At 49.6% G+C, this 26,787-nt stretch overlaps 10 protein-coding genes across 10 annotated transcripts; 6 read left to right on the plus strand and 4 right to left on the minus strand.

The window, feature by feature from the left end:
• Positions 1 to 156: 156 nt before the first annotated feature.
• BO87DRAFT_377335 (F1F0 ATP synthase subunit g) lies at positions 157 to 1,628 on the minus strand. Its single transcript, XM_025623524.1, has 3 exons — positions 1,112 to 1,628; positions 846 to 930; positions 157 to 785 (listed from the first exon to the last, which is right to left on the minus strand). Exons 1-3 carry the CDS (start codon positions 1,371 to 1,373, stop codon positions 536 to 538), a joined length of 597 nt encoding a protein of 198 aa, XP_025479104.1. The 5' UTR covers positions 1,374 to 1,628; the 3' UTR covers positions 157 to 535.
• Positions 1,629 to 4,849: 3,221 nt separating this feature from the next.
• On the plus strand, positions 4,850 to 5,569 carry BO87DRAFT_73758 (uncharacterized protein). Its single transcript, XM_025629516.1, has 3 exons — positions 4,850 to 5,120; positions 5,182 to 5,249; positions 5,323 to 5,569. Exons 1-3 carry the CDS (start codon positions 4,974 to 4,976, stop codon positions 5,441 to 5,443), a joined length of 336 nt encoding a protein of 111 aa, XP_025479105.1. The 5' UTR covers positions 4,850 to 4,973; the 3' UTR covers positions 5,444 to 5,569.
• A 1,184-nt stretch (positions 5,570 to 6,753) lies between these two features.
• Positions 6,754 to 7,876, plus strand: BO87DRAFT_360678 (intradiol ring-cleavage dioxygenase; the record flags this gene model as incomplete). The annotated part of the gene is made up of 2 exons (XM_025621564.1): positions 6,754 to 7,366; positions 7,431 to 7,876. 2 exons carry the CDS (start codon positions 6,754 to 6,756, stop codon positions 7,778 to 7,780), a joined length of 963 nt encoding a protein of 320 aa, XP_025479106.1. The 3' UTR covers positions 7,781 to 7,876.
• A 1,566-nt stretch (positions 7,877 to 9,442) lies between these two features.
• Positions 9,443 to 11,130, plus strand: BO87DRAFT_377338 (NAD(P)-dependent alcohol dehydrogenase). The gene is made up of 2 exons (XM_025623525.1): positions 9,443 to 9,844; positions 9,913 to 11,130. Exons 1-2 carry the CDS (start codon positions 9,678 to 9,680, stop codon positions 10,904 to 10,906), a joined length of 1,161 nt encoding a protein of 386 aa, XP_025479107.1. The 5' UTR covers positions 9,443 to 9,677; the 3' UTR covers positions 10,907 to 11,130.
• Positions 11,131 to 12,193: 1,063 nt separating this feature from the next.
• Positions 12,194 to 15,103, plus strand: agdC (putative alpha-glucosidase; the record flags this gene model as incomplete). The annotated part of the gene is made up of 7 exons (XM_025619489.1): positions 12,194 to 12,404; positions 12,458 to 13,062; positions 13,116 to 13,359; positions 13,420 to 13,491; positions 13,541 to 14,011; positions 14,060 to 14,168; positions 14,215 to 15,103. The coding sequence occupies 7 exons, from the start codon at positions 12,194 to 12,196 to the stop codon at positions 15,101 to 15,103; spliced, it is 2,601 nt and encodes an 866-aa protein (XP_025479108.1).
• A 659-nt stretch (positions 15,104 to 15,762) lies between these two features.
• Positions 15,763 to 16,244, plus strand: BO87DRAFT_416636 (uncharacterized protein; the record flags this gene model as incomplete). Its single annotated transcript, XM_025626764.1, has 3 exons — positions 15,763 to 15,978; positions 16,048 to 16,121; positions 16,191 to 16,244. The coding sequence occupies exons 1-3, from the start codon at positions 15,804 to 15,806 to the stop codon at positions 16,242 to 16,244; spliced, it is 303 nt and encodes a 100-aa protein (XP_025479109.1). The 5' UTR covers positions 15,763 to 15,803.
• A 166-nt stretch (positions 16,245 to 16,410) lies between these two features.
• Positions 16,411 to 17,424, minus strand: BO87DRAFT_437734 (type 1 glutamine amidotransferase domain-containing protein; the record flags this gene model as incomplete). The annotated part of the gene is made up of 1 exon (XM_025627866.1): positions 16,411 to 17,424. Exon 1 carries the CDS (start codon positions 17,155 to 17,157, stop codon positions 16,411 to 16,413), a length of 747 nt encoding a protein of 248 aa, XP_025479110.1. The 5' UTR covers positions 17,158 to 17,424.
• A 1,533-nt stretch (positions 17,425 to 18,957) lies between these two features.
• Positions 18,958 to 19,944, minus strand: BO87DRAFT_397726 (putative TIM barrel metal-dependent hydrolase; the record flags this gene model as incomplete). Its single annotated transcript, XM_025625328.1, has 1 exon — positions 18,958 to 19,944. The coding sequence occupies one exon, from the start codon at positions 19,942 to 19,944 to the stop codon at positions 18,958 to 18,960; it is 987 nt and encodes a 328-aa protein (XP_025479111.1).
• A 1,175-nt stretch (positions 19,945 to 21,119) lies between these two features.
• Positions 21,120 to 23,120, plus strand: BO87DRAFT_73837 (putative MFS quinate transporter). Its single transcript, XM_025629518.1, has 4 exons — positions 21,120 to 21,299; positions 21,370 to 21,723; positions 21,782 to 21,850; positions 21,915 to 23,120. Exons 1-4 carry the CDS (start codon positions 21,206 to 21,208, stop codon positions 22,982 to 22,984), a joined length of 1,587 nt encoding a protein of 528 aa, XP_025479112.1. The 5' UTR covers positions 21,120 to 21,205; the 3' UTR covers positions 22,985 to 23,120.
• Positions 23,121 to 23,254: 134 nt separating this feature from the next.
• On the minus strand, positions 23,255 to 26,370 carry BO87DRAFT_73827 (putative C6 transcription factor). The gene is made up of 7 exons (XM_025629517.1): positions 26,089 to 26,370; positions 25,913 to 25,983; positions 25,376 to 25,778; positions 25,224 to 25,305; positions 24,387 to 25,173; positions 24,016 to 24,326; positions 23,255 to 23,965 (listed from the first exon to the last, which is right to left on the minus strand). The coding sequence occupies exons 1-7, from the start codon at positions 26,188 to 26,190 to the stop codon at positions 23,427 to 23,429; spliced, it is 2,295 nt and encodes a 764-aa protein (XP_025479113.1). The 5' UTR covers positions 26,191 to 26,370; the 3' UTR covers positions 23,255 to 23,426.
• Positions 26,371 to 26,787: the final 417 nt, after the last annotated feature.

A 26,787-nucleotide genomic window follows, 5' to 3' on the forward strand; every position in this document is an offset into this window, starting at 1 on the left:
TCGAAGCTCTCAATCATGTCCGAGATATTGAGTTGCCTGGTCTGACGCTTATGCGCTTTATGATTTGGTACTAGCTACGTATATCAATAATAGACTTTGAAGTCCTCGTGCTTACTTCAGATGTAACTGTTCATTGTGTCCTACTGACACCTGAGGCAGAAATTTAGGTTAAGTGCTGTGGCCACGACCGACCCTCAGCACAGACCGATTGAACTTTGTAATATGCTTATAGCCTTAAGATAGTCATAGCTTTGAAATACGATCATCAGTCACCTAAGGCAATGCCGCTTTGATAGCAGAATTCCTGCCATGGTCTACAACATCTCCCTTTAAGCAGCCAGAATTTCAACAGAACAGTCGTCCCCATGCATGAACCTAAATCTAAGACAACAACAAATGAGACGTGCCCAATTGCTCGTATCGCACAACCTCAGACAACAGTTTATTCCATCGTCTATCATACAATAGTACAGCACACAAAGGAAAACGGGAAAGGGAAGGAAGACAGGCTAAGTCACGAAAGCTTGGTATTTATCTAGTGGTGTCCGTGGTGCTCAGGCTGTCCCTTGTAGCCGACGATGTTCATCCGACCAATGATCTCGCCAACGGTGAAGAAACCAACGATCTCCGCAGCGGTGACACCAGCCAGAGCGATCTCCTTCTTGTTGGCGGTACGAACGCGGGAGATGATGTTCGAGGGAGCGAAGCTGGAGTTCTTGAAGGCGGCAGGGTTACGGAAGGCGTTGGTCAGAGGCTGGAAGTAAGCCTGGAAGGTGGCCATGTTGCTATAATCCGTATTAGTTGACAAGGGTCACGGTTCGTTCAGATTAGTTGTGGGCGCTTACGGAGGAGTCATGTTCTGGCCACGGAAGACCAGCTTAGCAAGCTCGATTCCGACCTTCGAGTAGTAGACGGTAGGGGGTATCATGGCTGCATTGACACGACAGATGATTAGCAATGCTCCGAAAGATATGGACAGAAATCCGGGGATGGCTCCACTCAAGGAGTGAATCACGACATGACGGCATCCGGCAATGCCACCGTCATAGTATCATCCCAATGGATATTCAAAGGGGTTATTTGTTGCTAATATCATGGAGAGTCCGCTTACAATCGACAAAAGCGATGACTTTTCCGGTCCTTCCACCGACCTTCCTGAGGGCGCTACCGAGACCCTGGGCGGCGTTCGAGATGGCGGGGCCAGCCGTCGAAGAGACGCGAGAAAGACCCTCAGACGCCTTCGAGGCAGCAGAGGAAGCAGTCTCACCAGCCTTGGAAGCGGCTTCGGAGGTCGAAGAAGCGTACCTGACCGCAGACCTGCGGGTCAGGAACTGCGATTGCCGAAGCACGGCACGGGACGCCGTGGCGGGCATCTTGAAGACCACTGGGGGAGATAAAACGCTAAAAGGAAAGAATGACTCTGAAAAGTCGCAGGTGGAGGACAGAAGAGTCCAATGGCGGTAGGGTCAAGAGCCGGTGACACTGGATCGTCGCGCAATTGCAGGACCAGAATTGAGATTTGAAGTTCGGGAAGTTCAGGGAAGAGCCTCCACTTCCGTGTCACGTGCGTTCGCGCTCATGCCTTGTTTATCAAACCATCACATCAATTTGATCTTTGCAAATCCAACACACTTTGCGATTTCGCTTCTTATAACTATCCATTCGGCTAATAACGCATTGATACTACATCTACACTAATAAGGTCAAACTTTGTGGTCCGGTGTATCTCTACAACATCCGAGGCTTCCGTTCTGCCGAATGGCCGTGCTAATTACCTCGCAATCGACATGTCAGTTTGAGCTGGCTAATCCAAAGATAGACATAATGTGCCCACCACATGTGGAAGCACTTCCATTCCAAATAGGAATCCTCAATGGGTGTCTGACTGGATAACAAGGAGTATCATGCTTTATGTCACGTCGCATCCATCTTAACCTATTCCCTAACACTATGCCTTGACAGCCACCGAGAGCCAGTCATATCACCTATATCCAGCTACCGGGCGCTATCATACAAATTAGAGAACATGGAGGAGTATATCGCGTGACCGGCTGTCTGGCATTCTATCGAGAGGACCATTTGGGGGTCTTCGTTTCAGACACCTGTCGCGGTAAGCGGACAGGCTATTGGATGTCAAACACTTCACATACCCCAGCATATATAATCACCTGAGATATCTTCACCTATGGGTACAGCACGACATCCAGATTTGCCAACGACATGAATTCTTGATGAGTATATGTATACACATATATTTTCGACGATGGACAAACTTCGGCAGCGATTATGCTAACATAGTCATTCTCGAACGGACATCGTTATCAAATCATTAATTCTCTTCGTACTGCACCTCGTGTTGACCTATCGGCCCAAAAATCGGCCGTTTGTAATCATGGCATCACTATTCTGAGATGAAAGCAGCCTTCTGTTCCGATAAAGCCTTGGCGATGCTAGACATCGTTGTTCGATTAGTTGCACGATAACTTTATATCTCTCAGAGGCCTTCTTTGTAGTCACTGAACAGAAACAACTATTCAATGAATCACACAGTCTGATAGCTGCTCTACGAAACACCAGTAGCCGCCCCCCCCTCCCCCCCTTCTCTTAAATGCAATATCACTCTTTTGCTCTCTTCTCTTAGTTTTTCTGCATACAACCCGCTTTGGCTTAGCAGATTAGCAGCCTAGCAGACAACTAAATATACGAGATGGTTGGAACAGGAGTACAAATTGCTGCCACCCCAGCACAAGTACGGGACGTTGTATGTACTCAGCCACTTCCGGTCCTCATAAGTTACCATACATTAAACCCTCCTGTCACCGATCACGGCAGCTTCTCGACTTCTCCAAGTACCCAGAGTAGCACACCAGCTTTATCAAGCTACTCGAATCAGATGGCAAGGCCAAGCCCCTGAAGTTCCTTCTGCCAGGAATTATGATCCAATGCGATATCAATCGTATGAAATTTGCCGTTATAATAAAGGTATGTAAAACTAGCTTGGATCCACGGGCTGTGCTCAGGCTACCTCAATGGGGATAGTGGATACTGGGATAATGGTACTGAGTAGGAGAACTCAAATCCCCTTTTTCTATGGCAAGGGCCCCCGGTATTTGGCTTAGATGCCGGACTCCACAGCTTTCACATGGAGCCGTCGGGCAACGGCTCGTCGACGATCTTCAAATAGACGGAAGAGTAATCGTCTCTCTTGATGACCTTTCGTTGCTAGGGAGGAAGATTCTGGGCCTGATTTATCAATTCAAACAGGGAACGAAGGCGTGTGCTGAGGGAGTGGAACAGTATTGAGGGTTTTCGGGGTGATAAAGGCAGTGATGACATATGTGTATAGAGAGAGAGAAAGAGTAGGTGGGATGGTTTGGAGTTCTGTAAATGGCTTCTATGACTTATAAGTAGCAATAAACATAACAATATATACACTGTTTACAATAAAGTCGACGAATCTTCTCATCTTGATGTTGTTAGATTTAAGACTACTGAACGTATTGGGAAATCGCTCTTCTCCTGTAGGGCCCGGTATCTCAGCCCAGAAATAACCGCATTCTCGTCGACTTCTACTTAAGCGGAGACCCGAGTATCAGTATATGAAGTAAGTCACTTGGGCAAATTACCCTCCGGTAGGCTATCAGGATCAGCTTGAGTGCAATTTCACTAGCAATGGGACCCCGATTAGCAATGGAGCCAAGCACACGTTTGCCCATATCAGGAAGCACAAGTGCTCATAATCGGGCAAACGGGCAAACGCTGTACAATTAGTATGGGAATCAGATCGAAGCAGCCTTGGTGCCAGGACTTCCAGATCAGGAGAAGTGAAAAGATAGACCGTCGGACTATTTGGTGTCCCGGGTATTCATTCCCACTGTGGCTGGTTGTTTTAGCCGACCAGTAGTCTAATCTGGAAAGTACTGTGGACTTATAGGGGTCAGATTTTGTTGTTTGATGTCGATCTCAGCCCTCTGGGTTCAACGCATGGCTTTTGATCTGCTGATGAGGCCCAAGGGAGGACCGATCCATGGAAGAGTTCTGGGAAGGATGGTTGGTGTTCCTGATATAGTCACGTGAAAAGCCTAAATCGGAGATCCACATGCCGCTTAGTCATAGGGCGCCACCAACTTCAAGATTTCTCTTCACCTTTTTGCGTGTCGCGCCACGACGCAATCAAAGGTGGCATTGCATTAGCAGTGCGCCCTGATTGTGCGACTGGTGTGACACCTACATCATCTCCGGCAGAAAAGCCCAGTTGAGGCTATTTTTACTGCGTGGCGCAGAACAACTGCTGTGTATACCCAAAACCAAGCCTTCATAGGCGGATTAAGCTTTATCCTCCATGCCACATCAATAAGGTTCTGGCAGCTGAGCATAGGATGATCTCTTCGCCATTCCACAGAAAAAAATTGTCCGGTTGATCTGCCCTGCTATTTTTTTAATCAGCGGAAAATTGAGTTGCTCTATTGATTCTGGATCCGTTCCGTCGTCGGCACCACTCCGTGATGTTCACAAATTATCAGTCTCGCGAGGCATACAGACAGGCTCAATTTCGCCCCTACTTGATCCTGCACACATTCCCAATTCAGCCCTCTCTCGTCCGTGATAGACAAGCAATGACAAGGCGGATCACAAATGCTTGCTGTTGGACACTAAATTGTCTGCCTAACAAGTGTATACGTAACGCCCATCGAAGCCAAGATCAGTGGGTCTCCACACCGTAGACCATGGTCCAATTCTAGAATCAGAATTGAGGAAGACAACTCACTTGATTGGGCTCTCTAACTCTTCATAGTATGGCTCGTTTCATGAACAACGATGCTGAATGGATAGCCTTACATAGCTTTAGGCCCCATCTACCTGCTGTCCTTTGATTCTTAAGCCAGGTCTTCCCCTACGTTTGCTGTCTTTCTCTTGCATTGCATCTTCTGCACAACAAACAATCAGAATCTTAAGAAAAGACCAAATTCACAATGTTTGGCGACAGTATTTTCAGCTGGTTCAAGTCCTCCAAACAGGAATCGGCCCCTGAGGCCACCTGGGACCCCAACACTGTTACGATGACCCAGCCTCAGAGCCCTGCCGGTCCTACCACTGAGGGTGTCGTTACCGGTCAACCTGTACGGTGTCATCCTGATCCTAAGCTTTCTTTGTTCATTGACGCTAACATGAACAAACTAGATGCCCAACAACAACATGGATGTGAGCCTTCGTGGTGGTGGTCCTCCCCCCGGACCTGGCGGTGACGAGTAAGTAACCACTACTCGAACCCTTAAATACAATACATTCGTTAGATTGGACCTAACCATACGTCTTGAATAGTTGCTGCTGCTGTCTCGACTGCTTCTGCTGCTGCGGTGACTGCTGTGGTCCCGACGGACCCCCTGGTGGCCCTGGCGGTCCGGGAGGTCCTGGTGGTCCTGGTGGCCCCGGTGGTTGGTAAAGAATACCAACGTCTACGATCATATTTCTTTTCCTTCCTATCGTTTTACTCGCCACGTTCGTACTTGATACCACTATACTGAATGTGAAGTTGTGGCGCAATGGATAAGCGGGAGCTTGTTTGCCGGACGGGGGTCTTGTCAATGGCAGATGAGCTCTGTGTCATGGTTGCTTTATATGATACTATGTTGTTATTGGTTATGTTATATGCAAGACTCTCGAATTACTCGATCACCTATCACTTGGGAATACTTCAACGCCCTTGCCGCTTGGGGCGTACTTTAATACTATAAAGATTGTATATTAGTCCAAAAGTGTCTACAAGACGGCATAATGCAATATTACCTGATCTAATTGGCTGTATAACCTTTGTATAAATATCATAAGGCTTGCATAGGATATGTATTCCGCAGCACTCAATGCACGAATACATATGGAACTGCTATGAACACAGTGGAATTATATTCCTGCCTATGCCAAGTAGTTGAGCTATGTGAGCCTTACGTGCATTTCGTCAAGATCAGGTATCCTGCATAGCTGACTGGTAGCACAAGACCGAGTATGGACTGCATAGAAAGACTCACTGTTATCTATATGAGACGCAATATGTTGGATTCCGTGGTACATGATCGACTTAATTCGGGTATCTAAGTGGGTTATAGTTATCCAGTTAAAAGCTATCGTGTTCTACCAAAGTAGTCAGAACCCGCGGGACAATAGATAAGAACTAGATTCTGGTTGACATAGTTAATCTGGAATTCTCGAGCGCTTGAGAGCGCCTAACAAATGCATTTCCTGATTGACTTCCGTAAATGATGTCCTTGCAGTCAAATGAAACCATAATACCCTGGTTAACAACAACATAAGGTCCACGATAACAGTAAGGTACATCAAACGCGTAATTGAAATCTACCAATAAAAGAAGATCATTTACTAGCCATCCAACAGTGGTACTACTACTTGGCAACCGCTGCTTCATTCCGCGGGCGTTTATCAAGACATCGGATATCATAGGTGGCTGGCTAGCTGCTAACCCTTGCCGCCTATCAAGCATAAAGCATTCCAATCATGTCACGCCCAACCCAAGTAATGATCATCTTGCACTCTCAACCAACCAGCATCCAATGATGTATAAAATTCTGTTCAGGATATCTCACCGCAAGAAGCAAGAGCAAATAATGATCACTAATGGAAGGTTCTCCGGGAGAATAATAAATAGCGACGAGGGAGGGCCATGATAAGAGGTTGCAGAGGATTTGACCGGGTGCACAGCAGCCTACATAGTGGAATCTTACTAGTATTTCGCAAATCATGCATTTCTTCAGCTTCCTCGTTGCAGCTACGTTAGCCTCATTGGCCATCGCACACCCAGGCCCTCATAGAAAAGCCACGAGAGCCGAAATTTCGCGTCGACAGGAGCTGTCTTCTCGTTGCGCTCACCATGCCGGAGAATACAACGCAAAGAGATGGAAGAGGAGCTTGGAAAAGCGGCAGAATATTACGACTATCGAAGCTACAACGGAAGCACCTTACTATAAGACGATTCAGAATGAAACCTGCGTGCTCACGCCCGACGTGACATCCGGACCTTATTGGTGGACAGAGTCTCAGACACTTCGGCAGGATATTAGGGAAGATCAACCAGGCGTGCCGCTGTCGCTTGATATTGGGGTGATGGATATGGCGACATGTGGACCACTGGAAGGGGTGCTGGTGGACGTTTGGCATTGCAATGCTACGGGCAAATATTCAAGTTTTACTGGGCTGCGAAATGACATCCCCAAATCTGAAACGCTACAAGACCTTAACATGACCTGGTTTGAGCCCGGACAGTCGGATATTCATACGGATAATCAGACTTGGTTGCGGGGCATGTGGCCGACGGATAGTAATGGGATGGTGGAGATGAAGACTATTTTCCCAGGTCAGTTGTACAACAATTTTCTGGGAATTTATTGACATGCTGATATGAGGGTTTGAACTTGCAGGCTTTTACTTCGGAAGATCAATCCACATTCATATTCAAGTGCATACCGACTGGGTGCTGAGAGATAACGGCACCCTTGCGAGTGGGAATACCGTGAGCACGGGGCAGGTTTTCTTCGATGAAGAACTTGAGCAGGAGATTATGGCGTTGGAGCCGTATTCTTCTGTGACAGGGATTCAGCGACTCGTTAATGGTCTCGATGACACGTTCCACAATGAAAATACCGATGGGTATAATGCGATTGTGTCGGTGGTTCCCATGGATGGGGTTGATGTGAGGAATGGGATGATCGGGTATATTACTGTTGGTGTGGATACAGAAGCTGTTGACCCTGAATTCCCGGTTCGATAAACTTGGGTCAGCTGGAACAGCTCCAGGCTGGATTGATAAAAGTGTGATGGCCATGTTCTTGATGAAATTACCCGATATGATAATGTTGGATAGAATTATATGAAACGCCTAGCTTGAATGATAGACAAAGCTCGCTTTTACTTGAGTATGCGAGTCATAAAACCAATCAGTGATCAACGTACTATTGCCATTAGCTCCAGGACAGGGATTGATTTAGCTTCTTCCAGAAGGATCTGTGAAGCTCCACAGTTGGGCCCTCTTGTGCTTCGAACTACATCAGAATGTCATATGGGTTTCTATGTTATTATGTTGATAACTGGGTCAGGTATCCATGTTTTGTGCCTAAAAATGATGAGCCAGCATGCTACCTCCAGTATTGCTATTCTCGGCTGAAACGAGCCTGTATCTCAGCAGCAGGAGTGATATTCACTGTGTCATAACAGTATTCAGAGACTCAAGGTAGACCCTGTAAGGCTGCATTTGACGGATCCTTGAACTGTAGCTAAAAACATTAGTTGGAAAAAATCTATGGGCCAAGTCAATCGTCCATCGAGGCATTTAACCGATTGCACTGTACAACATGTCGGTGTATATGTTTTATGAACCTGTTCCACATGCATTTGGTTCACATATATTGCCATCACTCTCGACCAGACTTCAATGTAGCCATACCCTCAGCAGCAGCATTATACCCGCAATATAACCGTAACTCCGAGGGCTGGACGGCCTTGCATAACAGGGATAAAAAAGAAGAGATGGTGGATACGACTCCTGTAATGCTCCGCCACTGGGTGGATGGATCGAGTCCCGCCCACCGGAGAATTGCCACTCCGGGTAATTAAGTGGGTTGAAGTGTGCTCTTCTGGGTCAACAATCCGAAACGAGGTGGAAGCCGTGACTTTCCGATGAATGATTGGGGACAACGAAGTAGCTAGAGGGATTATGTCTGGGGTGAAGCGGATGGGGGTCTAAGAATAGACCGATCAAATAACCTTGTCTGGATGATTTAACCGAGTAGATGTTGTAGATGTTACCGGTAGTATCTACCTCCTGGCAGGATCGGATCGGAGAATGACTGCGATTGTAACATGTAGAAGCATAATGGCAGGGATGGCTGTATGGTGTATATTGAAGGTAACGATCATCGTCTGATGTGTTTCTTCTCTAACAACCCTCTCAATATTGTTCCATCACTGCCAGTTACTCCTGTTGCCCTATACACCCGGCTTTGCACTTGGGGGAACAGAACCGACGCCCCGATAAGACGGAGATAAGAGCCCCCACCGGTCGGCTTCCACAGAAAGCATAAGTTTTGACTTGAGCAACCTATCCATTGCAAGGAAGACTGCCCAGAAAGTTCTCTAGGCAAGCCACTGTTTCTCCAAAGCTTACCTGTGCACCAAGCTCGTATTTATAAGCACACTATCCAGGGTAGCAAGTGCGACATCCTGGCTTACGGATGGTCTTTTGGAATGCGACCGCCGGGCAGTCTGACCCAATGGGGGAGAATCCCATAAATCATGCCCCAGACCGAACCCCGCGCTCTGAGGGGCCACCGGGTAAATGCCCTTCTTAGCTTCTATCCACTTTCTAACCCATCAGTAAGCCCATGATGGACCCGTCGCGTTACTGCTATTTGGCAATGCTCCTATCGGTGGCGAAGGAACCAGCTACTTGCAGCCTCTCACATTGAAGAAAAGATCATCCCTGAGCTTTTTTTTTTTCTCCTTTCTTCCCCTTCCTTCAATGATGGAGGGGTAGACCGCTGTTACAAAGTACTTAAGCCCGGTAGATCCTCTTTCCGCTTGCTTTCCCATCCTGCTCATCCCTTGCGTTCACCTCTTGCGACTTTTTCCCTCCTCCCCTTAATATCTCCCCTTCATTAGATTAGGTCATCATGGCTACCGCAACTGTTCTCGAGAAGGCGAACATTGGCGTGTTCACAAACACCAAGCATGACTTGTGGGTCGCTGACGCGAAACCCACGCTCGAGGAGGTCAAGAACGGCCAAGGATTGCAGCCTGGTGAGGTTACAATCGAGGTTCGCAGCACCGGAATCTGCGGGTATGTCTTCCGTCCCTCTCGCGACTGGCTTCGTATTCCCTGGCTAAACATTGTTCATCAACATCCAGGTCCGACGTGCACTTCTGGCACGCAGGCTGCATTGGGCCTATGATCGTCACAGGAGACCACATCCTGGGTCACGAGTCCGCGGGACAAGTCGTGGCTGTTGCGCCCGATGTCACCTCCCTCAAGCCTGGTGACCGTGTCGCTGTCGAGCCTAACATCATTTGCAACGCTTGTGAACCCTGCTTGACTGGTCGCTACAACGGTTGTGAAAATGTTCAGTTCCTCTCCACCCCTCCCGTCGACGGACTGCTGCGTCGCTATGTCAACCACCCCGCTATTTGGTGCCACAAGATTGGTGATATGAGTTATGAAGATGGTGCGCTCTTGGAACCTCTGAGTGTTTCTCTGGCAGGTATTGAGCGTAGTGGCCTTCGCTTGGGTGACCCCTGCCTAGTCACTGGTGCTGGGCCCATTGGTCTCATCACCTTGTTGAGTGCTCGTGCGGCTGGAGCCAGCCCCATCGTTATCACCGACATTGATGAGGGTCGGTTGGAATTTGCCAAGTCGCTGGTCCCTGACGTTCGCACCTACAAGGTGCAGATTGGCCTCTCTGCTGAGCAGAATGCCGAAGGTATCATCAACGTCTTCAACGATGGACAAGGCTCGGGCCCCGGCGCTTTGAGGCCTCGCATTGCGATGGAGTGCACTGGTGTGGAGAGCAGTGTGGCTTCGGCCATCTGGAGTGTCAAGTTCGGCGGCAAGGTCTTCGTCATTGGTGTCGGAAAGAACGAGATGACCGTTCCTTTTATGCGTCTCAGTACTTGGGAGATTGACCTCCAGTACCAGTACCGGTACTGCAACACCTGGCCTCGCGCGATCCGTTTAGTGAGGAACGGTGTTATCGACTTGAAGAAGCTTGTGACGCACCGCTTCCTCTTGGAGGATGCGATCAAGGCCTTCGAGACGGCTGCCAACCCCAAGACAGGTGCCATCAAGGTTCAAATCATGAGCTCCGAAGACGATGTTAAGGCTGCTTCCGCTGGTCAGAAGATCTAAACAGTCGCACACTTGAGAACATACTTCAACTGCACATTTTTGGTGGCTGGTCACCTCGGATACCTTTCGCATTCACGACACATATTTTTGATGACACTTGATGGATGGTTTACCCCATGTAACGTTTCCCTTTTTCGATGTTGTTAGAGATCCCTGCTGGCTGGAGGCATAGAGATGCACGTAGAATTCTATTCCTTCATGTTCAACTCTCACGGCATCTGCATTTGACATGTCTTGCAGGTAGAGTAGCTGTCTCCTCGCTTTGACAGGCGTCCGCACAGGATGAAGCGGGAGAGTAACCCAGGACTGTAGGTTGACTGAACACTGTCTTACATTCATTTGCGCACTCCCCAGGTCCTCACGCTTCTGCCAGGGTACCCGACATGCTGGATGGGTGAGCTGCCCCTCGAGTGTCACAATAGTACTATGTGCTCAATATCTTATGCCACTGCCACCTCAACTGTAAAGGCTTGCAGCACTTACATTAGCGACCGCCTCTTGACAGGTCAGAGCCACCTATCAGCTACAACTACGTATCAGGCCACCGAATCCGTTGCATCCGACGCTTTGACTGACTCTTGGTGGGATTTAGAGTAAGCAGAAATATTCACTTTTGCCCATGTTCTTTGAACGATATCTGATCCTGATCCTTTGAATGTCTCAGTTTGTTTGTTTGCGGGGCGTCAAGCGGGGCACGTGGTGGGGGAGAATGAGGAGAGCCACCATCACCGTCACTCCCTCGGTTCCATCTCTCATACTACTATTCCCTGCCAATGCTTACCTGCAGGAAATAAGGCCCACCATCCAGAACATTACCGAGTGATATACCGATCAGACGTGTCCAAAGTCTAGGCTGCTGCACGAGATTCAATGGACGAGAATCGGTGTAAGTGACCCGAAATTATTCAGTCCCTGCATCAGCCCCAAGCCGATAGCGGCGAAGATCCCCGATATTTGACCGAGATGGGACGACCATAGACTCACATTGTCTTCTTTAGGCAATCGTCTCCACGTTGCTCGGCTCTTCTCCCCTATGAACATTGCTTTTTCTCATCGCACTGCTCGGCTCATTCCGCCTCTTTGTCAGTTACATTCCTTGGCTTCGCTGATTGAATCTGCGGGGTCCGGTCATACCGCGCAACGCCACATTATGCACTTCGGCCAACACGCCATGCATTCAATGTCATCAGTCCGTGCCCAAACACATATAAGCCGCTGTGACCTCCCGATTTGGATGCGAACTCAAGGCTTGTTGTAGTCCGGGGTAATCCTAGAGCCAACATCACAATGTTGGGGTCTTTGCTTTTTCTCTTACCCCTTGTGGGCGCTGCTGTCATTGGTCCCAGGGCAGGCAGTCAGAGTTGCTCTGGGTATAAGGCGTCCAATGTGCAAAAGTCTGCTAGGTCTTTGACTGCGGATCTGACTCTAGCTGGTGCGCCCTGTCATAGCTATGGCAAGGATTTGGAGGACCTTAAGTTGCTTGTGGAGTATCAGACCGGTGAGTGTTTTTCGTGAATCAAGGGTGTCTGTCCTAACTAACAGATTGCTCAGATGAACGGCTACATGTTATGATCTATGATGCCGATGAAGAAGTCTATCAAGTTCCTGAATCGGTCCTTCCTCGCGTGGGCAGTGACAAGGACCCTGAGGACAGTGTTTTGGAATTCGACTATGTGGAAGAACCATTTTCGTTTACTATCTCCAAAGGGGATGAGGTCCTGTTCGACTCTTCGGCATCCACCCTGATTTTTCAGTCGCAATATGTCAGGCTTCGCACCTGGCTGCCCGATGACCCGTATGTGTATGGTCTCGGAGAGCACTCTGACCCTTTGCGTTTGCCAACGTACAACTACACGCGGACCTTGTGGAACCGCGACGCGTATGGCACTCCGAACAACACCAACTTGTACGGCAGTCATCCTGTGTACTATGATCACCGTGGAAAGTCCGGAACTCATGGAGTCTTCCTGCTGAACTCTAATGGTATGGACATCAAGATCAATCAGACCACAGATGGGAAGCAGTACTTGGAATACAACCTTCTCGGTGGTGTTTTGGACTTTTACTTCTTCTATGGAGAAGATCCTAAGCAAGCGAGCATGGAGTACTCGAAGATTGTCGGTCTCCCGGCAATGCAAAGTTACTGGACTTTTGGTGTACGCTTCTCTCTTCCTGATTCTATCGTCCGAATTGTATGCTGACTCTTCAGTTCCACCAATGCCGTTATGGATACCGCGACGTGTATGAACTCGCCGAAGTGGTCTACAACTACAGCCAGGCAAAGATCCCTCTGGAGACGATGTGGACAGATATCGACTACATGGACAAGAGGAGGGTATTCACCCTTGATCCTCAAAGGTTCCCGCTGGAAAAGATGCGGGAGCTGGTAACCTACCTCCACAATCACGATCAGCATTACATTGTCATGGTCGATCCGGCTGTGAGCGTGAGCAGTGAGTAACTGGATCATACCCAACTATTCTTGCAGCTTCCGGCTAACATGTGCTTTCTAGATAACTCGGCGTATCTCACCGGTGTAAGAGACAATGTTTTCCTTCACAATCAGAACGGTAGTCTGTATGAGGGTAAGTATGCACATCTTCCATACCTAGCAGCATCAACTAAGCTCTACAGGTGCTGTTTGGCCTGGTGTGACGGTCTTCCCCGACTGGTTCAATGAGGATACTCAGGATTACTGGACTGCGCAATTCCAGCAGTTCTTCGATCCCAAGTCAGGAGTCGATATCGACGCCCTGTGGATTGACATGAATGAAGCATCCAACTTTTGCCCGTATCCTTGTCTTGACCCGGCTGCATTTGCAATCTCCGACGACCTCCCACCAGCAGCGCCGCCTGTGCGGCCAAGCAGCCCGATTCCACTACCTGGGTTCCCGGCGGACTTCCAACCTTCGTCCAAGCGATCTGTTAAGAGAGCGCAAGGTGATAAAGGGAAGAAGGTTGGGTTGCCCAACCGCAACCTCACTGACCCGCCCTACACAATCCGGAATGCCGCAGGCGTACTGAGCATGAGCACTATCGAGACCGATCTCATCCATGCAGGCGAGGGGTATGCCGAGTATGATACGCACAACCTTTACGGAACAAGTAAGTATTCAAATATTTGTATTTATGATTCGCCATTGACAGGTTTAGTGATGAGCTCTGCTTCCCGCACGGCGATGCAGGCTCGCCGTCCCGATGTGAGACCTTTGGTCATCACTCGCAGTACGTTTGCGGGTGCTGGAGCACACGTAGGACACTGGTAAGTTTACCAATACTTCTAGCTGGCGCATCGCTGATTTGTACAGGTTGGGCGATAACCTTAGTGACTGGGTTCACTACCGGATCTCCATCGCGCAGATCCTCTCTTTCGCATCGATGTTCCAGATCCCAATGGTTGGAGCTGACGTGTGTGGGTTTGGTAGCAACACGACGGAGGAGCTGTGTGGCCGATGGGCGTCACTTGGTGCCTTCTATACGTTCTACCGTAATCACAATGAGCTAGGCGATATACCGCAAGAGTTCTACCGCTGGCCCACGGTTGCCGAGTCCGCTCGCAAGGCCATTGACATCCGGTACAGGCTTCTCGATTATATCTACACTGCTCTTCACCGGCAAAGCCAGACTGGCGAGCCATTCTTGCAGCCTCAATTCTACCTGTACCCTGAGGATTCGAACACCTTTGCGAACGACCGACAGTTCTTCTACGGTGACGCCCTTCTAGTCAGCCCTGTCCTGGATGAGGGATCCACCTCAGTCGACGCATACTTCCCCGACGACATCTTCTACGACTGGTACACAGGAGCAGTGGTGCGCGGGCACGGAGAAAACATCACGCTCAGCAACATCAACATCACTCACATCCCTCTGCACATTCGCGGTGGAAACATCATCCCTGTCAGGACGTCCAGCGGCATGACGACCACTGAAGTTCGCAAGCAGGGGTTCGAACTGATCATCGCGCCAGACTTGGATGGCACTGCCTCGGGCAGTCTGTATTTGGATGATGGGGACTCTTTGAACCCGTCATCTGTGACAGAGCTCGAGTTCACGTACAGCAACGGGGAGTTGCACGTTAAGGGTACTTTCGGACAGAAGGCCGTTCCCAAGGTGGAGAAATGTACCTTGCTGGGGAAGTCAGCGCGGACGTTCAAGGGCTTTGCACTTGATGCTCCTGTGAACCTTAAACTGAAGTAGTCAACACGTTGGATTGGAGTTGTGATGAGAGGGGGCAAAAAGTAGTTAATTAGTGTCTCAAACAGATCGCTTACATCGTGCCCTTACAGCTAATCCAGATGATTGACATCTCTCAATAAGCATAAACTCTGTTGCAGCATACATAAGCACATAGCCACTAGCCAGGGACGGGACAGGAGAGGAAAAGCCAGTGGCAGGGGATCAAGGGATAAGGGATACTACTTCCCACCAAGGCAGTGAACATTCAAGTCGCGCCACCACAAAGATACTGTCCAATCCTCTGCAGAGGAAGAAATCGCCGCATAATCAACAACAAGCCATCAATCAAGCCATCAAATCAAAGTTCCATTCACACCAATTTCAACCTCACCCACCTCAAATCAATCTGCTACATAACACAATGACAAAGTACAAACATACATACCATGTGTAAACCAGCCGCCATGCCTCGAACCCGCAACGCAAGGGATCAAACAAGGACAGGACACGCGTCTACATACTATGCACATTGCACGCACCTTGCACATCCATCCCATCTATCCCTACTACACGAGACAATCCTTATTTGACAATCCTTATTTCCGGGTATTCATTTCAAATAAATACCCTACCGGATCACCTCACTGACAAGCAGAATTCCGCCATCCATTCATCAATTCCTCCATCTTTCTCTCATCTTATTGGGAAAAGACAGTCAGAAATGCATCTCAAATCCATCCTCTTCACACTCGCCGCATCGACAACCCTCGTCGCCGCCGGCAGCGACTACTATTGTCTCATGGCGCAGGACGGCACCGGCATGATCCAGGACCCGTACTGCTGTGATAGTTTCTCTCCTACGCCGGGAGATTCGATTGCTCAGCAGGGGGAGAATTGTATGTTCAGATGCAGCATAGCTTGTGATACAGTGGGTGGGTGCTGATAATTGTGTGTTTTTGTTGCAGGCCAGGCGATGGACGGATATGAGTGGGTGGATCAGTGTCCTCAGGGTGGGACTGTCAAGTGTTGTTATACTATTGTAAGTTGCTACCAATACTTAGGATCAAATGGGAGGGGTAAATGCTAATGATGATGGTGATGAATGTAGGGTCCCGAGTTCATCTGCACGGCAGAAGCAGAGCAGAACACGGATGATGATTGAATCAACTACTATTACTACTACTACTACTACTTACTGTAGATCATTGGAAAGAAAATGGTGGAAACTGAATACTGTTCAAAACATGACCCATATACAACAAAATAAAATATCCAATTATTGTACACTACCACTACACCTTAATCATCTCCCAAAAGAAGAAAGGTAATTAAACACTAACCATCCTAACAAACCTCTCCCCCAACTCCTCCGCCGCCAACGGATTCCCCCCGGTCAACAACTCCCTACAAAGCGTCGTCTTGCCCAACTTCTCCCTTCCCCCCTCAACCATCACAGCCCCCGCATCCCTCAATTGACTCTCCACCTTATCAATCTCCCCCCTCAACAACGTCTCCATAACCTTCTCCTCCGCATCACTCCAACACGTAATCTCATAACCCCTATACACAAACTCCCCATCACCAACCTTCCTCGTACTCAACAACGCCAACGGACCATGACAAATCGCCGCCGTGGGCTTATTCTCCTGATGAAAATACCGTAATATCCGTCCTAACTCCTCATCCCCACCGAGATCCACCAGCGGCGCATGGCCCCCGGGGATGAACACCGCCGCGAAGGTCTTCAGTTCCTCGTCGGAGATGCTAGCGAAGGGGCGGGGTGATGAGAAGCCGTTTTCGCGTCGCATGCGCGCGATGAGGTCTTGTTCTCGCTGGCGCTCGTAGAAGTTGCCTGCGAAGGTGAGGAGGGATTCGCTGTTCGGGTCGGGCTGCGGGGTGAGGCCCTTGGGCGAGGCGAAGGTTATTTCGTGGCCGGCCGAGAGGAGTTTGGAGAGTGGTTTGGCGAGTTCCGGGAGGAAGAAGCCGGTGGGTTGTTCTTGGGTGCCGGTGGAGGTGTTGTGCAGGGGGAAGGAGGTCGCGTCGCTGAGGATTATGAGGACTTTTTTGGGGGGCATTTTGGTTATTTCCTTTGGTAGTGTGGTGTGGTTGGTAATTGGGGTTGGTGTGAAGTTTCAGCTGTGGTGGTTGTGTTGGTGTTTATAGATGGTGGTTGTGGTGGTGGTGACATCCCGATGACGTAGAGAGTGGAACAGGTTGTTGGGTTGATGTGTTTGCTTTGATTTCGTTGTTCATTATGATTTAATTGATAGTGAAGTAATCTGGATCTTAAATAGAATTAGTATGAGAGGGTAGTAGTTGAGTAGTGTCAAATTACGAAAATGTATGCATTAGACCGTGGAATAGTGGTATGCTTCCGGTTTGTATACCTCGGATGCCAATGATACATCGATCAATAGCATCTCCATTAGACAGCTACTACCTCAATGATCTGATCGATAACTTCTGTTAATAGTCGCTTTCCACTTGGCAATAAGGATGGATAATTCAATAAGCATTGTGTGAGATTACATCAGACACATGTGACTTATTTCAATCTACCATGCTCCTATCTCTCTACAATATTGCAATCTGCATGAATACTCCACAACAACAATCAGGTAATGAAATTACCCATTAAGAACGGAAGAAACACCACGCACCCCCTACCAACCTACAGTACTCCACTTTAAGGGTCCAATATCCCCTAAGCTTACCAAGTCACGAGAAACACCTACCTACAGCCCGCAGCTCGTATTCTCCTCTCACACAAAACCCAATGGCTTACAGGCAAGCAAACCGTACACCTCACACACACACAGCATGCATCCTGCATCCATGAATCCTCCCATGCAAGTGCACAGACCCTGCACGAGTCATACAGCACTACCCTAGTCAGTGACCGAGTCAGCCGCTACATACATATCCACCTTGTAGTCTATAATACCCCAGATACAAACCATCCCTAATTACTAGTAGTAGTCTACTACAACAGCACATCGTATCAATCCATCGCTAATAATTCCCCCTCCAAGAATAGATGATAGATCCAGACTCATACCCCAAGATTCTAGAACCTCCCGAACGGCCTGCATGTGGATCCAACCCAGATTCATCATCCCGGGGGAAAACAAGAAGTTGAACCCTTCTTCTCGCTTCCTTATGTAAACTAACTAGGGCTCGGTACCCGCGGATGAACCTCGCTCGCTCGCTCGCCTATTATCGGATCTGATAAGAACAGCCAAGAAGTCAAATCAAGGTAGATGGGTAATAAGGGTGGAAAAGGAAAAAATTTGCACTTTTCCGAGGAAAAGTATAACTCCCCCGTCAAACGAACCATACTTGGTAGTTATCAACCTGGGTTAGCTAGCTACGTAGTTCGTACAGGTATGTGTTGGTGTTTGTTGGCGTGCATTTCGGATTCTGTCCGAGGCTAATGTACTATCCGTGCACCATTGGGATTATTCCTGAACTCCGGGCCTTTTCCTTCCCCGGGTACTTTTTATGGGGGAGGATGTTATGGTTTTCTATCATATTTCTCCAGTAGGTCTTACATTATGGCCTCTATAATCTGGGGATATTATATATCTAAAGGAAAAAGTGCTCCTGACTCGCTTTCCGTGCACTTTCCCGGTCTCCACTGTTGCCGACGTCTCGGCAAATTCTACCGTAAATCCGATTACATGAGGCACTCGAGTTATACACCTCGGAACCTGGCCGAATTGGACAGCTCACTCGTTTCACGATCTGCAGTGCCGCTTCCTGATGGCTGGAAAATTCTGAATGACATTTCTTGGTATGGTATGCTATGCGATGTCGTAACTCGTGATAGGGGGGCGAATAGAGGCTGGCTGGACGCTATCAAATCAGAAAATGAACTACACCCCCCTCAACATTTCTTCCGCGTTCTCTCGAAACACCCGCTCCGCCAATCCAGGCTCCTTCGCACATATCCGTAGACATGTCTCGGTGAAGGGTTCGATGTCCACGCCGGAGAACCGCGTGTGCGGCCAGTCGGTGGCGTATATCACACGGTCCGGAGCGGCTTCAAGGAACTCCTGGGCCATCGCTTCCAGGTCCCGATACTCCTCGTCTTTGCTGAGACGGTACGGAGCAGAGATCTTCACGTAGGTCTCTCCGCCTCGCAGAAGCGAGATTAACGAGGAAAATCCCGGGAGCGTATAGGGGTTAAACGATTCCCCGTGGTGTTCAACTGCGGCCAGATCCGGCCCTCCAAAATGGTCAATACACAGCTTGACTCCGAGCTGTGGGACAACATTCTCCAGCAGGGGAACCATATCCAACGATACGTAGACTTGTATAGTCCACCCAAAGGGCCGTACTATTTGCGCATGTTGCAGCAGCGTCTCGGTCAGCTCATGCTCGCTGAGCACCTTGCCCACTGATTTGAGATTCACCCGCACGCCGCGTACTCCCAGCGAATGCCATTCCTCCAGGGTCTCGGTGTCTATGTTGGTCGGATCAATCACCACGACTCCTCGCCCGCGAGAAGGTCCGAGGGTTTTGAGCGCTTCAAGTAGACAAGAGTTGTCGGTTCCGTAGATGGATGGTTGAACCAGTACAATTTTCTCGATGCCAAGGGTAGATTCGAAACTCATCGCATCGTCAACGGTATGTTCGGGGGGCTGATAGACTGCATTCGCGGAAACTGGAAAGCGCTCTGGTTCCACAACGTGCATATGTGTATCCCACGTCCCTCGGGGAATTCGATACTTCAGTGGGATAGGCTGGAGGGTTGCCGTTCCCTCCTTGCATAGTTGTCGCTCCTCCTTCAGATGTGTAGTGCTGAACAGGGCCCTCGGAGATTCAAGCAGGCCAGTCCTGGGCTGGAACGTGGTAAGCATTGTGGGCATGGAGGATGAGAGCATGGTCAAGACGTCATCAAGGGCGAGGTGAAGAGGTTGGGTATCGGTAGGGGTGATAGCAGGAGGATAGCAGTAGGTGTAGATGTCCAACACAAGTGTGACAAACTCACAAGACAGCTGAGCCGGAGTGTTCCCACAGCTACTCTTAAGGAACATTTCTGCAACGATATCATGCTCTCTATTAGGCTAGGTGCAAAGCCAAGGACGACCCGTCTAGTCAAAACTGTGGATAAAGGCATTACGGCAGCTCATCGGCTTCCCGATGGTGTTACCGGACGGATGCCAGTGAACGTGAGGAATGAAACAGTCCCTGACCCACCAGTCACCAGCGAAAGGCGGGATGGTGTCGCTGAAGTACTACGAAAACCGGTATGATGAGGTCGGAATGTGGCCGCAAGGGAGCCACTCCACGTGAGCGACATTGGATATGTCCACTTGCTTTTCGCCTGATCGGCAACCAATGACAACTGAAAACGTTTGACTACTTGAACCGAGCAAGATCGGACGTGTATCTAAGCGAACTGCAGAGCCACGGGGAGCGGAGTTGTTCACAGGCAACGGTAATGGCCCGAGTGGATGCAGGCGGAACGACCCGCCCGATCTGACATGCAGGCGAAGTGTGCACGCATGGTGCTATTAAAGAATAAAAGAATTATAGTTAAGTTAGATCTAGATATAGATGTCACTAGATGAAGTCAGCATCGGAATCGTAGTTAACTACATAGTTTAATATCAGAAACGGGAAATAGGTGCATACCAAGAATAAATGGCGTTCTATTCCAGAACGGTGTCTAGTTGATGCATTAGCGTGTGTACGAAGAAAAAAAAGGAGGAGAGAGAGAGAGAAAAGAGAATTACGGAAGTTGACCGAGAGGCGAGTCACGCCCCTCTGGATCCCGTGCTTCCCATCCCCCCCCCCCCCCCCCTCTTCGCTCCTTCCAGTTTACCCCCTCTCGGCCCTCCTCCTTCCGAGTGGATATTCTCTCCTTTCCGAGTTTTGTTGCTCGCCTCGCTTGTTCTCCGTCCACTCGTCTGGCCTGACTCGTATCGTGTGGCTTGCCTCCTAATCATTCTCCCCCCGGCCCCTTCGGATACGTACCCAACAAGGCAGCAATCGGTTCAAACTGGAGCTTCCCCAGATTCACTCCATAGTGCTTAATATACATCTATTATCTCGTCGGCTAATATCCCCCAAAATAGCTGATTCCAGCTCCATCGCGGTTCCTCCCGCTTCGCCATCATGGGATGGAAGGCGATTGACTGGTCTCGGTGGACCACCAATCCCTATTATGCCTTAGTGATCTTTATTATAGCCTGTGGCAGCATTCCTAAAGGTAACGTCATCTTCACGCTGTGGTGTTTCATACCAGAGATCGCATTCTGACTGGTGGGATGGGACTGCAGGTTACGATGAGGGTGGCTACAGTGCCAGCGTCAAGCTCGAGTCGTTCATGGTCGACTTCAACATCCTGTCCTCTAACTGGACTAACGATGCCACTGGCCTGGCCAACCGCAAGGCGAACATAACCTCCTTCAATGTGCTGGGTGCTGCATTTGGTGCGCTGTTCTCGCTGGACCTGAACGATCGCTTGGGTCGAGTACGGACATGGCAACTGTCTGTTCTGGTCTGGGGATCGGGCCTTTTCATCCAAGTCTTCTCCTCTGGCATCTATGGTCTATTACTGTTTGCTAGAATTTGGAGTGGTCTGGGCGCCGGTGCCTTAACAGTGACTACGCCCTTGTACCTGTCAGAGATCGGTAAATAATCTCGGAGATTAATGTACATGGACTGTAAAAGTGCTAATATCGACGATAGCGCCGGCAAGGACTAGAGGCTTGGTAGTCAGCGTTTATATGGTGGTCTTGCTCACCATCCTCACTGTGGGTAAGCTAACGCTCTCGTTAACCGCTAGTTTCACATGTGGCGTTATCTGACATGTCACCGACAGGGTTCTTTGTCAACTATGGGGCTGACCTGCATATGGCCCCTACCCGGGAACAATATCGCCTGGTTCAGTCGATTCCACTAATCCCTACGGGCCTAGCCTTCTTTGCTTCCTTCATTGTACCTGAGACACCTCGTTATCTGGTGTCCAAGCAGCGGCCCGAGGAGGCGCGAGCTGTACTAGCTCGGTTCCGTGGGAAAGACATTTCCGATCCCGAGGTTGATGAAGAATTTAGTACAATCGAAGCTCAAGTGCGCGCCAAGGCAGCAGACTTGGCGTCTGTCAGTCACTGGCAAGCTTTCAAGGAGTCCCAGTTAAACCCTAATTATCGGCAGCGGTTCTGGCTCCTCATGACCATGCAAACCATCGCCCAGTGGACCGGAGGAAACGGTATCACTTACTACATCTCTAATATCTTCCAGTATGCTGGCATCACTGGAAACGCCGAATCTCTCATCTCCTCAGGTGCATATGGCATTGTCAAGGTCGTCTTCACACTGGCGTTTACTTGGGTGTTCATTGATCTCCTGGGCCGACGTCGCTGCGCGTTGACCGGACTTAGTCTCCAGCTGGCTGCTCACATCTACATGGGCGCCTACATGGGTCTGCAACCGGGCGCCGCTAAAAACGAGAACGCTTCCAATGCCGCCATTGCATCCGTCTTCGTCTACGCCGTTGGCTGGTCCATCGGTCTCTGCACCATCCCGTACCTGTATGGTACAGAAATCTTCCCCACTCGCATCCGCAACGTGAGCTACGCTCTCAGCATGACTTTGCATTGGTTCTTCCAATTCGCTGTCGTTCGGGTCACACCCAACATGTTCGTTTCCCTCAACGTCTGGGGTGCGTACCTATTCTGGGCCATCATCTGCTTTCTGGGCATCATTATCCTCGGTATTTGGATGCCCGAGACCAAAGGTGTTCCCATGGAGCGCATGGGCGATCTCTTCGATTGCCCTTGGTACCTTCGCTGGCGTGCGAAGCCGAAGGATGTCGCGTCGTCTTCGGCCTCCACTGCCGGTGAGGGCAGTGTCGATGCCAAGCAAGTGGACAGCAAAAGTGTGCCTCTGTAGACATTTCATGCACATTACATCTCAAGAACATTTTCTATCTTCGATATATACCCGACATTTTTGATACCTCACTTTTACACTACCTTTTACCTATATATTCTTACACTCGTGGAGTTCCCATCTCTGCATTTCTGATGGGGACGATGTTGCATAATTACTTTCGGATGGAAACTGGGGCTGGTTGGTTTGGGACGGAGGACATACACAAGATATAAAAGCATGCAGCGTTATTACCCTTCATGCCACTCTAGATAGCTTATTATACACTTATATGGTTGTCCAACTGTTCAATTGTAATTCTACACATTCAAAACCCTCGATAGAATTACATACAGGTGACAAGTACAGATGTTTGATTAATGTATCGAACTACTATAAAGCCAACTCACTTGCAGTGAAGCATCGTTCCCCCGTAGCCTGCAGCTACGTCTTGCTCCTGGTATCAAGTATGTCTATCCCACCCATAATCAACTGTAGGTGCCATGTTCGTCGTTATAGGCTCCGCATAGGAAAAGGCTTCAAACACTTCAGGTGTGATCTCGTATGCGCCAGGGTTATCCAGTGTTAGCATGGCGTTCGGCATACCGCCTATAAAATGTGTAGCAGTCACTTGTGGCATGTTGGTCTGCGACAGCTCGAAGTCGGCAACGGGCGTTTGGTAATTATAGCCTGGTAACATTGATGGTGCGGAGGTCACGCCAGCAGTGTGCATGGAGGTGATAGGATGGTCGGCTTGGGGTGGTTGCTGCTGTACAGGGGAGACGCGTTGAGAAGTACTGGAGATGCTCGAGGGAGGTGGTGTCTGATGTTGGGAGGGAGAATGGCTATGATGGGTTCGAGGTCGCTGATGGAGTTGTGGTTGAGTCTGGGTTTCAGTTTGCTGTTGAGGCTGTTGGGTTTGGGCCGTTGGTAGGACAATATGGATGTCGATTTGAAGCTTTTGTAGCTCCTGGTAGATGAGACTTAGGGCTGTGCTGATCACTGTTGTACTCGTTAGCTGCAGAACTCACATTCAGTTATAGGCAACATACCAGGACTTGTCCCCTTTACTCGCTCCAAAGCATAGATACAGTACTTCAACTTGTCGAGGGTCCCCGGAGCAGCATACTTCAGAGCCTGAATTTCGAGCAAGAAAATGGATGCTGCAGTGTATACACTGTAGGAGAGAGACAAGACGACGTGACTGTCACCAAAAGTACGACGGTACAGATCGAACAGGGTCAGAATCGTAGTTGCGGACGTCATACATTGAATCAGATGACTCTTGTCGTTAGATTCACGGTTCGATTTGGAGCAAAGGACGGGACGGTGGAGGAGGATGTTGATGGTATGGTAAAGACAGCTGCAACAGCGTTAGAATGGTCGGGGATGGCGACAAAACAGGCAGGAAAAGGGTACGTACTTCAGGGTCACAATATGACTTGGCGGGGAATATGGAGGAAGGTCCATGGGCAGTAGCTTCAAATAATCGGGAAGCTCCTCCCACCAGTCAGCCAGATTAGCGGCTTGTTCCTGGATGCAGTTATAATATTCTACTTCCGAAACCTGTCGGAGAGGATCATAGATATGGATTAATATTTGGTTAAGGATTTCTGCCAGGCCGCACATCTTCATGAAGCACGAAGTAGAGTGAGCCTGGGTGGGCGGATAGTGAGTGCCATCGGGAAATTCGACTCCATGAGGCGTCCAAAGCTCGACCTCGGCTGTGTCATCCAAAATCATCCGAGGAGGACTGACCCGGGAGTGTTGCATGGTTGGGGCACGGCCGAAGTACAGTGAGATCAGTTTATCCCAAAAATAACAGCTCCAAAAGAGACGGTTTCTGAGCTCGATATCCTCATCGGTCAGGTGAGCGCTATCAGAGTACTTGCGACTGTCGATGTTTATGCCAAGGTCGTCCAGAATCCTAAAAGCCATTCCACTGTATAACCACGCCTGACTTCGGTTGCCTCGCCCGAACTCCTGCGCGCTTAGGAGAAGTAAGGTCTGAATTGTTGGAATGCCGACATAGCCGGCTTTGAGCGAGTCATGGAGACCTGATACAGCGCGATGAAAGAACTGCGCTCCTCCTTCGAATGAGTCCAAGATTGGCCCGATTTTTGGCTCCAGTTTGCACCATCGTACTGAGTGGGAAAGGAGGGCGTTCAACAGGGCGTCGGTGTAATAGGGACCGTTGACTTTCATATCACCTACAAGATGTTAGAACATCGCCAGCATCTCTAACAAAAGGGCAACTAACGAGTGAATGTAGGTCGATAAACGAAGCCAAAGAGCGGTTGTATCCAACACCAATGTGAATCGAGGAGATACTGAAATGGTTCCTGTCACCGCGATGAGGTTAACATTGATCCTTATGCTCCATGTCTGATAGCTTGGCCGGACTAGACTTACGGGCATGGTGGCCATTTGCTCATAAGCCCGTTCTCGCCATGCATTGTTGATAAGCCGTTCTTTCCGCCCCTCCAGTTGCATGGCCAAACGGGACGTCGAGGAAGTTTCGTTCAAGACGCCACTTGGTAGTTGGAATAAGCTGGTCGGGCCGTGGAACGATATTCGACCATCGTGTTCGACCTTGAGACCCTCGAAGTCTCTGGCGAGCTCTTCTTCATTTTCGTCTTCTTCTTTGATGCGGGTTCGGATACCCGGGCTGGCGCTAGACTCGCCGGGCGATGCAGGGGAGGCGCCCTTCCGCGACACGGGTTCCGGGGGTTGTTGGCTTCGGAGCTTGGAAAGAGCATCTTCCAGCTGGGCGACGCGAGCTTCCAGCTGCTTCGTATAAGATAAGGTTGGAGCTCTAGCAAATAAAGAGTCAATAGTGATCGACAATTTTGCCGATAGGGCAATACAAAGCGGGTCGGGCTGGTGGGGGTGGGAAGCAAAAGTCCCAAGAAGCGAGGGTGAACAAAAGGAAAAATAAGCCACACTCACAGACTATAGACGCACACCTCGCCGCGTGTCGCACATCGCGAACATGACGGACTGGCTCCGTTGCATTTCACCTAGCCGGCCCAGTCAGCACTGCCAGCGAAGCGAAGATGATGATTCGACATATTAATCTCGGAAGTCATCCGAGTCAGGAACGTAAGGGGGACGAAGGAACCCACCTTTCGCTTGCGACAAGCCTCGCAGGAAAAGGCGCTTTTCCGGGGAAGGTTGGACTTTGTAGGCACGTCGGCCATGCCCGATTGCTTGGATTCTACGACCATGGAATTGGACAATCCAGGATGGCCGTGGGGGACGGGACAGACGTCGCAGCAGCCTCCATGGAAGAGAAGGGAGAAAAAATTCACGATCACGCGAAAGGGAAAGGAAGAGGGGGAGAGAGGGGGCGAGAGGAGAAAGGGAAAGGGACGAGAGGGAGGGCGAGAGGAGAAAGGGAAAGGGACGAGAGGGAGGGCGAGTGGGGGTCAAAGGGAACCAGAAAAGTGAGACGACGATGGCCACCACAAGCTTAGGGGCGCACCTTAATTCCAGCCAAAAGTCTTGAACCTTTCCCTGGGTCGTGGGGGGGGGGCAGAAGAGCGGCGCGATGATGATCAGATCAGAGGTGGGCCGTTGAGAAAAGCTTAGAACTCGTGTAAAGCCTTATCGATGGATTCTTTTGGCGACAAAACATTCAGAGTGTATGTTGATAGGAGATCACTCCAGTCATCTCGACTGTAATTATTCGCGTCCTCACGGGTCATTGTAGCAGTCGACGGGCACTCCGATGGGCCGATCTTGTAGCGGGAGAGGCGGCGCCGGAGCAATTGGGAAAGATTGGAACGCAAACCGGCATGACGATATCTCGGGCGAGTGCGACT

The sequence above is a fragment of the Aspergillus neoniger genome (assembly GCF_003184625.1).
Source record: "Aspergillus neoniger CBS 115656 unplaced genomic scaffold BO87scaffold_19, whole genome shotgun sequence".
Lineage (NCBI taxonomy): Eukaryota > Fungi > Ascomycota > Eurotiomycetes > Eurotiales > Aspergillaceae > Aspergillus > Aspergillus neoniger.